Source organism: Octopus sinensis, linkage group LG2 (genome assembly GCF_006345805.1).
Source record: "Octopus sinensis linkage group LG2, ASM634580v1, whole genome shotgun sequence".
NCBI lineage: Eukaryota > Metazoa > Mollusca > Cephalopoda > Octopoda > Octopodidae > Octopus > Octopus sinensis.
In genome coordinates this window covers 184,257,549-184,274,251 of record NC_042998.1, presented here as the reverse complement: position 1 = coordinate 184,274,251, position 16,703 = coordinate 184,257,549, and the positions used below count along the sequence as shown (strand labels likewise).

Genomic DNA, 16,703 nt, shown 5'->3' with positions numbered 1-16,703 from the left:
TTAGCCAGTAACAACATATTGATTAATTAAAGCCTATTGTAGAGATGATGTTCATACAAGTCAGACAGCCATTCTCATGCTGATACCACAATAAATATACTCCAATCCATATTGTTGACCATAGAAAATGCCATGATGTCATAACCTCAAATGTACAACATATGAAATCAAATATGCACAAACATACAAGCACACATGTGCATATATGGGTACACACACGTACACACACACATGCACATGCGCATTTAAATATATGTGTGTTTGTATTTGTAAACCTCACCCAAAAAATAATCTCAGAAGTCATGTAATCATAGGGTACAAATTTTATTTGAATGGAAAGAGTTAAATGCAAATGTCTCTCAGCAGTTCAAGAGAAAAAGAAGATATGCAATTAACTGCAATGAAAATCAATACCAAATTCCATACATTTGTTTACTTTTTTCTATATCTTTTCCTTTTATCATTTTCTTTTTGTTTTTGTTTAACTTTTTTCTTTTCATTTTTCTTTTTCTTTTTGTTTTTTGATTTCAGTACTCTTCTTTTGATATTTACTTAATATTCATTCCTGCTTAAGTATCCATTTTTATGATACTTACTATAAACTTTATAAAGCCTGCAAAAATGTAGTTTAATTTCCAACGACAAGATAAATTGGTATAATTTTTAGCTGAAATTTTGTTCATTTTTTTTGTTAATCCTAGATTCCATAATTGTGAAAAAGTCTCAATTCAGGTTTCTTTTTATGCTTTTATTTATTTTTTTTCCTGTATGCAAATATTTTAATGCATAACTTGTTCAAGGAAAGAAAGTACATGTGAATTTAAATTCTCATAGTCTTAAAAAAAATATCCAATTTCACTTATTATTGTAAATTCCATCACCAAAAATTGGAAGAAGTTTTAGTAATTTTAATGCTTAAATGTTGAAATATTTGTAGTAAATATTTTAAAATTCTTTTTCAATTAATTATTTTGGTTTCAGTGAGTTAAGCGCCATATTTCTTGCTAAGGAAATCTATATATGAATTGATTTTTCTCGTTTGCACATTAATTAATTTTAGTAAGTTACATACAAATTTACAAATGGAATTTTTTTTCTATGAAGTATAAAATCATTTCCAAAAGGAACCGTTTTCCTTGGAATATATTTGACAGAAGCAATTACAATGGTGTTTCCCATAACAACTTTCATAAATATTCTGCCTCAAATGATAGCAAAAAAGCAAATCCATAATATTTAGTTTCATCAGCATATTGAAGTATGATCATCATGGTTACTTCTTACAGTGAAACAAACATGTAGTTGTGGCATGAGAAAAAAATTTTGGCAAAGTTTTAATGAAAATATAGCAAGTCGTATTATTTATTTTGGAAAGGAAAAATTGACCATACAAACCAACCCTCCAGCTCCCCACAATATATATATATATATATTATCCAAAGTGTACAGTATTTTATATTCATCACAGCTGATCTTACCAATTGGTTTCATACTAGGGGTACAAGGGAATGCTGGGTAACAATCCAATTATATAACCCTATACTCATCAGAGGTAGCCGATATGAAATGAAATACCTATATATATATATATGTATAATCCATAAAACTGGAACTAAGCATCATTCATTTTTGAGCCCTTTGGGCCTGGAAGGTGCCAATAAATATATGTTTGTTAAAATTATTGTATTTATTAAGCAGACAACTAAATATAAATTCTAAAATTTGGTCATTTAAAAATGAAGGGAGAACAACTATTTTTATTAATTTTTTTTTAATCAATTAACAAATCAGTGTCTATCAAATGTCAATGAAGGCTGAAGAACTGAAGATATCAACTACAAAAGCTGAATCCCAGATGAGTGGTTCTGCCTCATCATCATCATCACTCCAGTTGGGCAAAGCTTCTAAAAACTGAATTTATTTTTGTAAATATAACAATTAAAAATTACTACAAATTTTTATTGTTTACATGTAAACTTTGCCCCGTTTGAAAGGAATCGTTTCAATCAGTTAAAATCAATACTTCTTGAGGCCCCAGGGTGCTTTTATTTTTATTATTATTATTATCGTTGTTGTTGTTGTAGTTGTTGTTGTTGTTAATATTTTTATTTTTCAAATCAGCATTTTGAGAGCATTCTTAACATGTTAAAGAAAAATACCCGGGATGTTAACAAAATATTCTGGAACATATATTTGAGAATATTTTATATCTTTGATTTTTAAAAGAAATATTATTTAGACAGATCATCTTTTAATGCAATCTTCATATCTCAACCAATGACAATTATCTTCCTGTGATAATTTACATCTCATATTTGATTTATGATTAAAACTATTTTTTATGCCTAATTAAGCATTGAAATATTACTAGCTTCTTTAATGTGCGTAAAGTGGTAAATAGAATTATGAATGAATTTATTTTTTTAGTTTTATTTTAATTTCTTTTTTGTTTATATATTCAATGTTGAAAAGAGAGAAACCAACTTTTAGACAGAAAGCTTCACAGTTGATTTAGTAGTGCAGAAAATAGAAATGTATGCACACAGTCAATATCACCAGATATGTATATATTAGTTTCTTAAGTATGTATGGATGGATGTATAAATGGCAGGAAAATGGCAGGCTATGTGTCTGTTGTGGGCATCTTGCACCAATCCAACTGGCAGGGAATTAAATCATTGAGGATAATACATTCTTATCAGCAACAATAGTAAATTCTTCTTCTTAATATTTATATGCTGTTTCGTTCGCAAGAGAATAAAAGCAGTTAACAAAGGGACTAGTCTCTTTTGTTGGAACTAAAACAGTATCAAGAATCTGTAATCATTTGTTGCTAGACATATATATTTGATTCTGTATGCCTGTCTGCATGGATGTGTATGTGTGTGTGTATATGTACATGTGTGTGTTTGCATGTGCTTTTTCTTTTAGATGTTTCATTAAACTTTGTTACATTTCATATAAGTTTGTTGATCTCTATTAGGAGTTTTTAAAATGTTTGTAACTCATATTTTTTCATGTACTCTATCTTCATTTATTTCCAAATATTTTAATGGTTAATTATTTGTGGTATGCTAACAAAGCATTAGTACAATGTTTCATGTTATACAGAACAAATATTTCACTCCTGATTGTTGAGCGACCTGTGTATGTCTCATTGTTTTAACAGAATATTTCCCTGATATAATTTTTTTAGTACTAATACTCTGGCCTATTGCTTGTTCATTGATTATACATCTAATTAAGAATTGCTTTTGTTGCTTTTCACATTCATCAATAATTGCTATGTATTATCACATCTTTATTATATTTTGTTATTAATATTTATCATACATATGTACTTAAAAAAATATATAAATTTTCTAATCTGCGAGAATGCTGCCTCTGTTTTGACTCATACAAATGTTAGCAATACATTATTACTATAGTATGTAAAATTATACATTTTATCAATATTATTTATAAGTTTTTTTGTTGATGTGGTTCTTTCTCTAGATGTTGACAAAAACTACTCTTTTTAAAACCTGTCTAGTTTATATATAAATTTGATGAATAACTACACTAAACCTGTCAGAGTAGTCAGTTGATTATTTGGAATCAATCCAAAAGGTTTCAACAAGTAATATATAATATAATAAACTTATTGTATACAGAGGTCAGGTGTACTACAACTCATCAAAAAAATCAGCCAGAACTGCAAGAACAGTACATAGGGTGTGCACAAGAAGTGAACAGTGAGTAAGATATTTAAAGAAAATAGGCAGGGGATATCAGGTGTACTGCCGGTGAATTTCAGGAATCTTGGAAGTTTTGAAAGATGTAGTGTCCCAACAGATGACAACTGATGCGGGTAGATTATTCCATGCTTCAGGAATTCTGAACATGAAGAAATGCTTCTGAAAGTCATGGGTGCCTTGTTGTTTCTTGATTTAGTAAGCATGGTCCTTGAGTGTTGGTCGTATTATTGAATTCAAGGTGCTCAAGGTTGTTGTTGGAAAGATGATGGATAATCTTGTGAGTGTCCGTGAAGTCAGTTGCCAGACTTTAGAGCTTTGATGTATCTATGCTGTAAGACATTCAGGTTATGGTAGGTGCCTGATGGTGAGTTCTCGTCTGGTTGCATGTTTCTGAACAGCTTCCAGAAGACTGATATGCTGAGTGAGATAAGTGTTTCAGACTGGTGATACAAACTCTATATGTGGATATACTAGAGTCATATACAGTTTTAGATAGATAACTGGAGAGCAGCTGACAAAAGTCTTACTGAGTGATGCTAAAACACCCTCAGCAGTTTTTACAATTTTAGAGATGTAGTTTGTCCAATGCAAATCCCTGTTGCCAATAATGTCCCAGTCATGTTCACTAAGAAACTTCTTAAGATTGGTAGTTTGTAAAAGCTGGATTTTTCCTCCCAAAATGCATGGTGATACACTTGTCAATTGCCAGCTTGAGTTACAAGTCAGTAATCCATTGTTGCTTGTGTCCAAGTCCATTTGTAGGAAAGATCATAGCACATAGGGTTTGTTCTTTTTCTCCCAAGCTACAGTTTGATGTCATCTGCATATTTCAACACTGTAACATTCTTCAAGTCGGTATCTATGTCATTAATATATCCAACAAACAATAAAGGTCCAAACGGATTCCTGAGGTACACCAGATGTTGTTTCTTAAGGTGAAGAATGATGTCCTAGAACTGTGACTATCTCTTTTTGACCAAGAACGAAGGACTTCAACCAGTTATAAAAACTTTCTTTGGCTACAGCAGCTGGAGTTAGGAATAAATCCAAATTGTGAGGTTAAAATCAGGCTGTGAAAGCTCCAGAAGTTTCAGAGCATTTCTCTGATACAAAACTCCATCTGTTCAGCAATGCAGCTAATAAGACTGACTGGACAGTAGTCGGCAGGTGATGTGTGATCACCCTGTTCTGAACAGGATAATGAAGCTGGCAATTGTCCACTGCTCTAGAGATACAGTTATGAAAGCAGAATTGGAAGGAGAATGAAAACTAGTGCAAAAGAAAGAACTCAGTGCATTTGAGAAGCAGATAAGTAACACCATTAAGGCCACGAGAGGCATAGTTGCGCTTATTCTTAAGGTGACATAGCAGCATTGCAGGTGTAAATTCCACAGATGTTATAGAATTTGGTATCAGAGGTGGAGATGGTACATTTGGATTTTCAACAGTTAAAATGCCAGTATAGCTTTCAGCCCTAAGTTCTGTATATTTTTTGGGGTCATTAGTAATTTGACCTGTGTGGGGATTGCAAAGAAAGCCAACTGGAGAGTGAGGTTTTGCTTCAAATGTACGTTTCCAGAATGCATTGCTGTCAGGGTTGGTTGCTATATATTGTTCAAGTTCAAGCAATGCCTTTTTTTGTCACCTACATGAGATGGTCAGATGATCTGTTGTGTTTTCTTCTTTTCCCTCTTCTATGTAATCCATGTTCCTGTTCAGCATCATGACATTCTTTCCCGGCAAGTTGAATTGCATCATCATTATCATCATCGTTTAACGTCCGTTTTCCATGCTAGCATGGGTTGGACAGTTCAACTGGGGTCTGGGAAGCCAGAAGGCTGTGCCAGGCCCAGTCTGATCTGGCATTCCCAAATTGCACTCTTGGGATTTTTATAGCATTTGTATGATACTGATGCATCACATGTGGCCCAGATTGAATTGAAGATGTTCTGAAGTGCAGTACTGACATCTTCAGAATCGTAAAATTCAAGCCTGTTTGAGCATGTTTTAATGTGAACTCATTAAATATTTGGTTGCTAAGACTACAGTATGAGATGGTTGTTCTAGCATTTAGCTCCTTAACTCCTTTTATGACTATATTTCTACAAAATATTCTGCTTATTTTATTATGAAGCTGCTGTTTGGAACCTAACTTTTACATAAAATTATAAGGCATACATGTTTGTGCATGTGTATGAATGTCTGTCTGTCTGTATGTATGAAGGAATGTATGTTTGTATGTATGTATGTATGTATGTATGTATGTTTGTATGTTTGTATGCATGTGCATGCAGCTTTGTGTTTGTGTTTGTCTCTCATCACTTGACAATTGTTGTTGGTTTATGTCCTCCTAAAGCCACTTCTTTTGTAAGTTATATTAATTTGTTGTAGATTTTGTATAAAGAGTGGTTGGATTATTGAATATTGGAATGTTTGTATTTTAGTATCTTTTCCAAAAGCCTGACTAGTAGAATACTGACTAAAAAACCCTACCTAAGCATTTATTTGTATATAATTTCTTGACCAATATTTTAAAGTTAAATTTAGCATCTAACATTACTGATGTTTAAATTTTTGTTTTTCATATTGTAAGGATTAGTAAAATAAATACTAGTAAGATAATATGGTCCTGTCATTTGACCTATTAAAATGTGTCATTGGCACCCATGACTGGTAATAAAACTCAACAAGGCCAACACAAACAATAAAACATAACACTTTAACATAATAATTCTATTTGGGTTTAGTTAAGTTAAGGTGATCAATGTAGTCCTAGAAAGCCAGTGAAACTTTCTAGAGACAATGCTGTTACTGGTTTTCCACTAACTGATGAAGCTTTATATCCAATACTGAAAAATTCAATTATGTATGAACATGCAGGCAGCATAAATGTGTGTGTGTGTGTGAGAAAGACTGCGTGTGAGTGTGTGTGTGTGTGTGTGTGTGTGTGTGTGTGTGTGTGTGTGAGAGAGAGACTGCGTGTGAGTGTGTGTGTGTGTGTGTGTGTGTGTGTGTGTGGTGGGGGTGAGAAGGCTGATCTCATGAAGTGGAGCCTCATAGAAGAGATGACAAAAGACCAAGAGGATTGGTGACATGCGATACTTGAGATGACCTGCCCAGCTATGCTAGCACTTCCTGACCAAAGGTATCAAACCATAATGTGTATGGACAAATATATATATTAAAATGCATGCTTTTTAAAAAAAAAAACAAGCATAGGTAAAATTCTGTATAAATTCCTGTGTTTGGGTATATGCATATATACCACTTGTATAAGATATTGTTGACTAAAGTTATATTTAAAATTCTTGAAAAAAAGATACTACTCAGAAAGATATAACCATATCTTGCACCTGTCTGTGAAGCATCCTGTTAAATATAAGTTAGTTTCATTGAAGCTTGAAACTAACTAAAGAAAATAAGTCCAGTTGCATTTTTCTACTACAAAGAGTAGATCATTACATTAAGCACCATATGAAGCTAGTAAGCCCATAGACTAGCAACAAACACAGCCTTTGATGCTAAAACTGTAATTATAACACTGTAACCTTGATAGAATAAAATCATTTAAATCCCTAAAATGATTCTTTAACCCTTTTGATACCAACCCGACCAAAACCGCCTCTGGCTCTGTAGTACAAATGTCTTACTTTCATAAGTATTGAATTAAAATTTTCCACCAAACCTTAGTCACAACTTATGTTCCCAACACTAGTTTAATGATAACTAAGTTCCTTTACTAAATTCTTTATTATATTTAAAATTAACTGAATGAGACACAGAGCATCTCAAAATAAATACGGTAATGAAAGGGTTAATTAGTAAGCTATGAAAGACTCAAATATGGTAAAGCACATATCAGAATGAATTATTTTTACCGTTATCATATATTATGGGAATGTTTAATTTACATTTTTTTTTTTGTTTTTGCACAATTTGATTAAATTTTATTTTTCTCTTGACAATAGTTACTTTTATTGTCATTGGTAAACTTCTTATGTTATGCTTTGGAGTAGGAATTGTGTTCAAATTTTAAGCATTTATTAAAAATTAACAATTGGAACTTGTTATCTATCATTAGTGATAATAAGGAATAACTGGATAGAAATGGAAACTTAAATTCTAGACAGCTGAAATAAGTGCGACATTTTAGATAGAAATACAAAATAAATAAATAAGTATATTAAATATACTTTTTAGATCACTGTCTGAAGTTATTCCATTCAGTATCCAGCTAATAGCAATAATTTGTCTCAAGAAACATTAAAATTCTCATTATTGATAGTAAATCTTCATAAAATATCTAAAATTCATAAAAAGAATTTTATTTGCAATGCCAATAAATAACCATTAATTCAAGGAGAAGCCCAGCAAAAATTCTCATTTTGGTCTTACTCTATTTGCACATGTACACACACACACACACACACACACACACACACACACACACACTCACACAGAGTTAAAGACAAGTGTTTTTAAACACATAAAAACCACAAACATTGTCTGGATAAAGGACTCGCTATGTGTGTAGAACCTATTATATTATATCATATTATATTATATATATATTATATTATATTATATTATATTATATTATATTATATTATATTATATTATTGATGAAAATCATTCGCAATTTTTCCATTACGTTCTCCCTAGACAATATCACATATTTGTTTTTAAAATAAATTATACATCACTTTGAAATAAATTCAAGCATTGACTTCAGTTTTCCTTCTTCTCTCTGTAAGGTTTTTAGAATTAGTTGTTACAGTAAATGGAAAAATGAACACCAATTTCAAACAAAATTTTTGGAAGATTTGTAATTAATATTAATTACTTGGTGACAGAAAATGTTTTGCTGCTTTTTATTAATTACTTCAATATCCTTGTTCCTAAATATTCCCCTTTCTTATTGTCTTCACACAGAACATGCAAATGGGGTTCAGTGTTTGTGCCCTCATGATATCACTTGCTTTTTAATTTGTTACTAATTATTTGGTTTTCCAAGCGTATATCAAAGCTGTGTAGGTGGTTTAACTGCTGCTTTTTTATATCTCATGAATTTGACTTGAGTTCTTGCTAATAAAACAATGGCTATCTGCAAAGAAAAAATTGTGAAATTTTAATAAGGGATTTTAGAATCTGGGGAAACTGCTAATGAAAAATTGTTAATCATGTTTTATACATACATACATACATACATACATACATACATACATACATACATACATACATACATACATACATATATACATATATACATAATACATACATATATATATGTATGTATTAAAAATACAAGTTTTATAATTCCAAATCAATCTTAAATCATTATTAACATTCATGTTTCATATTGGCATGGTTGGACAGTTTGACAGATCCAATGGGCTGAAGAAATGCTTCATGCTTTAGTGTCTGCTAGGGCATGGTTTTTATGGCTGGATGCCCTTCCTAAAGCCAACCACTTTACAGACCATACTGGGTGCTTATAACCTGTACCAGCACTAGTGAGGCCATCATATGGTTGGCAAGACTATGAACTCCAAGGAGACAACTTTATCCTTGGAAAAGAGTGGCAACAGATGGGTAACAGTATAAGTGGAAATCCGAAGGAGCAATATCTGGCGAATATGGAGGCTGGGGTAACACATCCCAGCAAGCTGCAGCAATTTTTGTCTGGTTCCCAAAGCATCAAGTGCCGAAAATGAACTTTCTTATCTTCCATTTTAAAGGGTTACAGAATTAACACAGGTTATAGGAACATAAACCTTCTTCCACGAAAAGATAGCATAAACTGTGCTCTAAATGGAGGTGTAGTCAAATTCTATTTCATGGACTCAACCATGTTCTAAAATAAGTCAAAAGGTAAGCTACTATAAATTGGCATGAACTTTCCAGACAACCCAATATTTCAAGGAACTTTCTGATGTTGAAACAATTATGCAATTCCACTATAATTATTTTAACTGTTTCAGATATTGGGAGATTTTTGTTTTAAGGATACTGATTTTAGGAAAAGCAGAATGGTATCTGAACAAAGACACTAACATTTCAAAACAGCTGCTAATAAAATTGGCAAGTGGGCAACAGTGGCACTAACCACGAAAACACATTAAGAACAAGCACGAACATGAGAGTAACTCTCCTGGGCTGGTTTTATTTAAAGTAACATATAAGTTACTAGGTCTAAACTGGAAATGTTGCAACATAATGAAAATATATATGAGTGTACTTACCTGTGGGGCAATAAACAAAGCTGCTAGAATGGTGATGAGGATCTCATTCTTATGAAACCAGTTCCGAAAGCCTTTAAGACAGCCTTGAGTGTAGATTCGATGATTAACTGCATGTCTCTGAAATTTAAATAATAATGGTTTCAAATTTTGGTACAAGGCCAGCAATTTTGGGGGAAAGGTATTTCAATAACATTGACCTCCCCCCCACTACCCAACTGGTACTTATTTTATCAATCCTGAAAGGATAAAAGGCAAAGTCGACCCCAGTAGAATTTGAACTCAGAACATAAAGTTGGATGAAAACCTACTAAGCATTTCACCTGGTGTACTAAAAATTCTGCCAGTTTGCTGTCTTTGAAATTTAAATAATAATGATAACCATTTATATATGTGATGCTTCATTTTAAGCATAAAAAATTCATTCAAGGCCAGAACATTTTTGAGGGTAGGGACAAGTCAATTACATCAACCCCAGTACTTGACTGGTACTTATTTTATCAACTTCAATAGCATTAAAGGTATACTCAACCTCAACAGAATTTTAATTCAAGATGTAAAAATCTGGAAGAAACGCTATGTCAGGGATTAACCTTTAGGTCTTAATAAAATCACTTTATGAAGGTTTTTGCTTGGGTCTAGAATTATTATAATCATGCCAAGCTTTTAGATTGCTTCAGTGACTGTTTCAGAGTCTAGATGTCTTAGATGTTTGTAATTTTGTCTGGCACTAGGTGTTTGAGTTTTAGACTTTCCTATTATCTTTTGATTGTAAAGAAGAGGTCAATGTCATGAACCGAAAGGAAGATGTATATTTTTTGTTTATTGCTCTTGTTACGTTTCTATGGTCCTTTACTGATCTGTAGACCATTTTCTCTATGAGAAATCATCATCATCATCATTATCATCGTTTAACGTCCGTTTTCCATGCTAGCATGGGTTGGACGGTTCAACTGGGGTCTGGGAAGCCAGAAGGCTGCGCCAGGCCCAGTCTGATCTGGCAGAGTTTTTACAGCTGGATGCCCTTCCTAATACCAACCACTCCGTGAGTGTAGTGGGTGCTTTTTACGTGCCACCTGCACAGGTGCCAGACGAGGCTGGCAACGGCCACGATCAGATGGTGCTTTTTACGTGCCACCGGCACAGGGGCCAGATGAGGCTAGCAATGGCCACGATCGAATGGGATGATAAATAAATCTAATATCCAACAATAAAAAAAAAGTATGTATTATAATTAACACAAGCATGTTATAAATAACAAACAAATTGAAGCAAATCTCTTTTTGGTTAAAACCTATTTGATAAGTAAATTTTTTCAGCATTTGATATGATAACATTTTATGGACTAATATCAACCTGTTTAAGTTAATACATAAGAATGGTGGAATGTGTTTGGCAAAAAGCTGAAAAAAATGTGAAAAGAAAATATTCAGTGTGTCATGGACAAATGTCTAGCACTTTTAAACCTGTTTCCAAACAATTCATCTGATAGCACATACAAAAATAAATTTAATGGAAAATTCAAAACGAGGAGCTATCACATCTTAAAATACATACACAAATAAATAAATAAATAAACTGTTATGATGGCATTCGTGTATAATGGACATTATTGATCTGGCATTGCTAATGTTATTGATTCATAAAATAATGACATACTCATAAATAAAATATTTATTTTTCAATTATTCATCTCATACAATGTTCTGGTAATAGGAAGATCAGAGCCATATATTCACTGTGCCATATATACACTTTCGTTTTGTAATATTTCCACTGTGCAATTTCATCATTCAAAATGTCAGACAGCATCTCATCTTTAGTTTCGATATTGGTCTCCATTATAAATATGACCATAACCACCAACTCATTTTAAAATACTAATGGACATAGTCAAAAAGTGTAAAAAAAAATAAATCCTTATATATGTTAGCGTATGTATATATAGATGTATGTATTTATGCTTCTATTTGTGTGAGTATGTATGTATCTATATGTGTATATTCGTATGTATGTATGTATGTATGTATGTATGTATGTATGTATGTATGTATGTATGCATGTCATTATTCAGTTTTATTTCTTAAGATTTCTTGCCAATTGAGAAAGAATCAATTTCTAACCTAGATCCAAGGCTGCTTCATTGGAATGTCAGCATCAACAAGGTATGTATGTATGTATGTATGTATGTATGTATGTATGTATGTATGTATGTATGTATGTATGTATGTATGTATGTATGTACGTACGTACGTACGTACGTACGTATGTATGTATGTATGTGTATGTATGTATGTATGTATGTATGTATGTATGTATGTATGTACGTACGTACGTACGTACGTACGTACGTATGTATGTATGTATGTATGTATGTATGTATGTGTATGCATGTATGTATGTGTGTCTGTATCTGTGTGCCTGTGTGTATGTGTATGTGAGTATGTATGTATGTATTACAGTTCTATATTTAAAAGATGAGGAATTATGTACATTATTTACATTATTTACAATTGATGGATATTTGTCCTCAACTTGTTTGTTGTTAACACAACATTTTGGCTGATTATGAAGTTCTGGTTGTCAGTTTGGAAAGTTTAGTTTCTCCCAGCTGGATTTAAAAAAAAAATTTTTAGAGCTCCCAGCATCCTTGTTTGACTTTAGGGTGGTTTCTGCAGGAATTTTATCCAGACTCCATCTTCTCTTTATTCCTTAACATAATGGCCCGAAATTGCAGTCTCTGATTGTCATTGTGATGGTGAAGGAGACCATTCATCTTCTCACTTACCTCATTGACTTTGACTCCCAGTACTAGAAGCAATGAAGATGAAGCGATTATGTTTATTTCTTCCTTGGCAATCCAAGAAGTTTCAACTGATAGTGCTGTTGCTGTTGCTGTTGAGCGAACGGTCTTCATCCCAGAGCTCGCAAGATGGGAGAAGTTTGAAACGTGGTCCTTTGCTATTCGTAAGACCCACAGAAAAGAAAGCAGGTCAACCCCCGACACCGAGAACATCGATGGATGGATGAATATGCGTAGGAAGTCGGGGTTGAGAAACAGGAAGAAAGAGTGAGCGAAAGTTGGGGCGAAAGAATACAACAGGGGTCGCCACCACCCCCTGCTGGAGCCTCGTGGAGCTTTAGGTGTTTTTGCTCAATAAACACACACAACGCCCGGTCTGGGAATCGAAACCATGATCCTCCAACCGTGAGTCCGCTGCCCTAACCACTGGGCCATTGCGCCTCCTGCTGTTGCTGTTGCAGCCATGATTGTCTAAAGCGATGTACTTCCTACTCTTTACTCTTTATAACAGGTTCTTATGTTGTTCAGTTTCCCACACATATAGAAAAGGAGTTTTCTTCCTGTACTTCACTGCTTCTATTATGACTATAACTCCTAGAATAACTTTTGCTCTTTGGGAGCCATCAATATCTAGAAATCCATGCAGACTCCACTTGATCACTAGCTATTATTGGTCACCTCTATGCTCATGACCTGTTTGCACCGTTATAGGAACAAAGGTAATTGAGAGACAAGGGCCCATGTTACCACCAATGTTTCTGGTCTTGGCTATGATGTTTCTCCTGCCCATGTACCATGAAATCATCATATAGGCAGGTATATCTTCTTAACTTATGTTCAAGTGTGCACATGTAGCAACGCTACTGTGGAAGTTTCAGCGCACATGCGCAGAATTGGATTACTTCTGGTAGGCTGCCAGAAGTTCCCTCATGTGCATGCACAGGAACTGCAACCTGAAAGTGTTACCACTAAATTGGTCTTTTTTGGAAGAGCAGCGCTAACGAGCGGACGTGGTTAAGACTTCTCTCAGGGAAAACCCTACGCACAGAGAAGCTCTCTTTTTGAAGCGGGAACAAACACCGTATCCTCTTGGCTCGCCCAAGTGAACATTTGTAAACAGTCCTGTGGACTTGGCTGCCGGTTCGCCCATAAGAAATATATATGTATATATTTTACTTGTGAACCCGAAGAATAAACTACTATTTATTGTTATTGAAGACAGCCGGATTTTGGTTCCTTTTCTTCGACTTGTATGTGACGAGATAAGACCAGACACCCCTCCAGTGTTCCTGAACTCTCATCTTGTTACACACATTACCACATGTGCATACACTTACATGAATATAAGAACTAGCTTATATATAAAAAAAACCACACAAGCCTAAGCTTAAACATACATGAACTCTTTCAAATATATTTACATAAAAAGAGAAGAAACTTTCACTTACCTCTTTATCTGTGATATCAAAGCCACACATTTCATTTCTTAAATCACCCTAAAGTAAAAGATGATATCAAATTAAAAATATCTAATAGGAAATATCAAGTAAAAGCTATCAAATGGTAGCTATTTTATACATGTAATTTTAAATTTTCCTAGAAGGTCTTTATCCTAAATTTTATACAAAGATAATTTCAGTTACTGTGGGTTTTCTTGACATAGATTAGAAAAGAAAAATTATCAGTCTTTGAAATGACCCTTTTATATCAAAGTTTATTAATCCTAATTGACAAAAAGTACCCTTGACAGAAGGATTTGAACTCTGTATAGCAAATACAAATTCAAGACTATTTCAAATAAAGATAAGTTGAAACAACAATGGCCTCTCCTCCCTGATATGTTAATTCTATGCCACCTCAGATGAGACCACTACTGTCTATAAACCAATTTTAATTTTATGCCTCACTTTCCAATCTTTAAATAAAACATTTTATCCAATAACCTCAATTCCCTGATCTGTATTCCACTGTCCTCTTCGATGCACATTCTACTCTAACCTCAATAACACGTAACAATTCCATTTTAATACTTACTACACTAAGTTCACTCAGTTACTGCTATTTCCAGTCAATAAAAGTCTGTAGATATTGGTCCCTCACCCACTGATTATTTCTTTTACATTAAACACTAAAGCCATTAACAAATAGTTAAGTAAGAAGAACATATAATATACAATATGGAATATATCATTTTTAAAGTGCAGACAACCACAGTAAGAATCAAATGTCTTTTAGTGGTGTATATGGCTCCCAAGATTTGTAATGAGCTCAGGTTTTACAAAATTAAGCAAATAAAGAAATAGTTTTCTGTTCAATAGATTTGGATAGTTCTTGTTCAGAAGAAATGTTGTATTATTCAGATGAACTGAAGAATTTAGAATAATTCCTCTGCAGCCAAGAACGTTTGTTATAAAACAATCTATAACAAGAGTATTCAGAGAGTGCAAACCTCTGCCAACACAACACCAACGTTCTCTCAACAATTAGCCAGAGATGATTTTTAAAATTAGAATATGAGATAAAATCCTTCAATGAATATCATGAGACCTTTTGGTTTTTTTCTTCTCTTAAATTCTGGTCTTCCTTTAGTAATCCTGTTGTTTTAGATTGATGGATAGAATTATGTATATATATATGTAAGTATACTGTAAAGTATTAAAATGTATGTATAATCTCCTAATATAATAATAAGAGCGTTGTCTTTTTATATATTTGTATATGTGTGTGTATATATATATATATATATAATATATATATATAGGGAAAGTTTACGAAAAAATACAAAAGACGAAGACAGGTGGTGTACAAAACAAACAGATGTATTAGTATAGCGCTCAGGAATAGAAGAAGTCTTTTACGTTTCGAGCCTATGCTCTTCTACAGAAATGTACACAGAAAAAACAAGGAGAGAAAAAAATGTGTGTAGTGGCTAACGATCTATCATGGTGTCTGATTCGGACATATATATATGTAAACAGAGTTAGCAGTTATAGTAACCGACTAAGGGATAAAAAATCCGTATATATTATCAGTATCCGTTAGCTGTATTATTCCTGGGCAATGGTGTGCAGGCACACCATACACATAGAGTGCAGATAACAACAGGATAAGCAAGAGTTTATCAGGAACCAATGCAAATAATTAGAAAATGGCGAAAATCACAGATTAACCAAAACATCAGCTGGACCACATTTATCGCTTATTTTTTAATACAAAGCATGATATAACAAAATAGGTAATGTGACATATGTTAGGGCCATTACTGATCAGATTGCCAAAATGCATAATATATAAAATAGAGCTGGAGTGAGAGGTGAAGTTAGAGGAGATAAATGGCAAAAAGAGCATCGTATGAATGAGAAAAGAAGGGGTGATAGATGAATAACGAAGGAAGGAGTGTAAAAGCCGATAAATGGCATTTGTAGTGTGAATATATGTGTGTAAATGAAAGGTATGTTTGTGCATGCACATGTGTGTGTATGTCTCTTTGCATTCATGTATGGCCCCACTCCCATCACTGCTTGACAGCTGGTATTTATGTGTTTACGTCTTTGTAACTTAGCAGGTCGGCAAAAGAGACTGATAAAATAAGTACCAAGCTTTAAAAGAATTAGTTTTTGTGGTCTAACTTCTTGACTAAACTTCTTCAAGATGGTGCTCCAGTATGGCCACATTATAATGACTGAAACAATTAAAAGATAAAGATGACATGAAAGACTGAAAAACCATTCCAATGTCTGAACTCAGAAATGTGAGATGCCAAACTGAGTACCACAAATTATGTAATCTATCTCAGAGTCCATATCTATCCCTTTCATGACTGACAGCAACACATGAAAATAACCATTAATTAATCAGCAAATACCTTTTACTCACATAAAATTATCTATAACACAAACGATACAGACACAGAAGGATTTAAAC

General features: G+C 33.3%; 1 protein-coding gene and 1 long non-coding RNA gene across 3 annotated transcripts in view; one reads left to right on the top strand and one right to left on the bottom strand.

Annotated features, from left to right (window-relative positions):
- The first annotated feature begins 3,412 nt into the window (after positions 1–3,412).
- On the top strand, positions 3,413–15,896 carry LOC118762146. Its single transcript, XR_004997926.1, has 3 exons — positions 3,413–4,068; positions 5,585–5,589; positions 15,885–15,896. It is a non-coding gene; the product is annotated as an uncharacterized LOC118762146 (long non-coding RNA).
- The window catches only part of LOC115226965 (tetraspanin-33-like), a 194,048-nt gene continuing 185,032 nt past the window's right edge, over positions 7,688–16,703 (bottom strand). For both annotated transcript variants that reach the window (XM_036500532.1, XM_036500533.1), the window contains exons 7-9: positions 14,228–14,275; positions 9,980–10,096; positions 7,688–8,841 (exon numbers count right to left, since the gene is read on the bottom strand). In XM_036500532.1, coding sequence (XP_036356425.1) covers positions 8,758–8,841; positions 9,980–10,096; positions 14,228–14,275 — 249 coding nt within the window. In that variant the 3' untranslated portion in view covers positions 7,688–8,757. The remainder of the gene's footprint in view (positions 8,842–9,979; positions 10,097–14,227; positions 14,276–16,703) is intronic.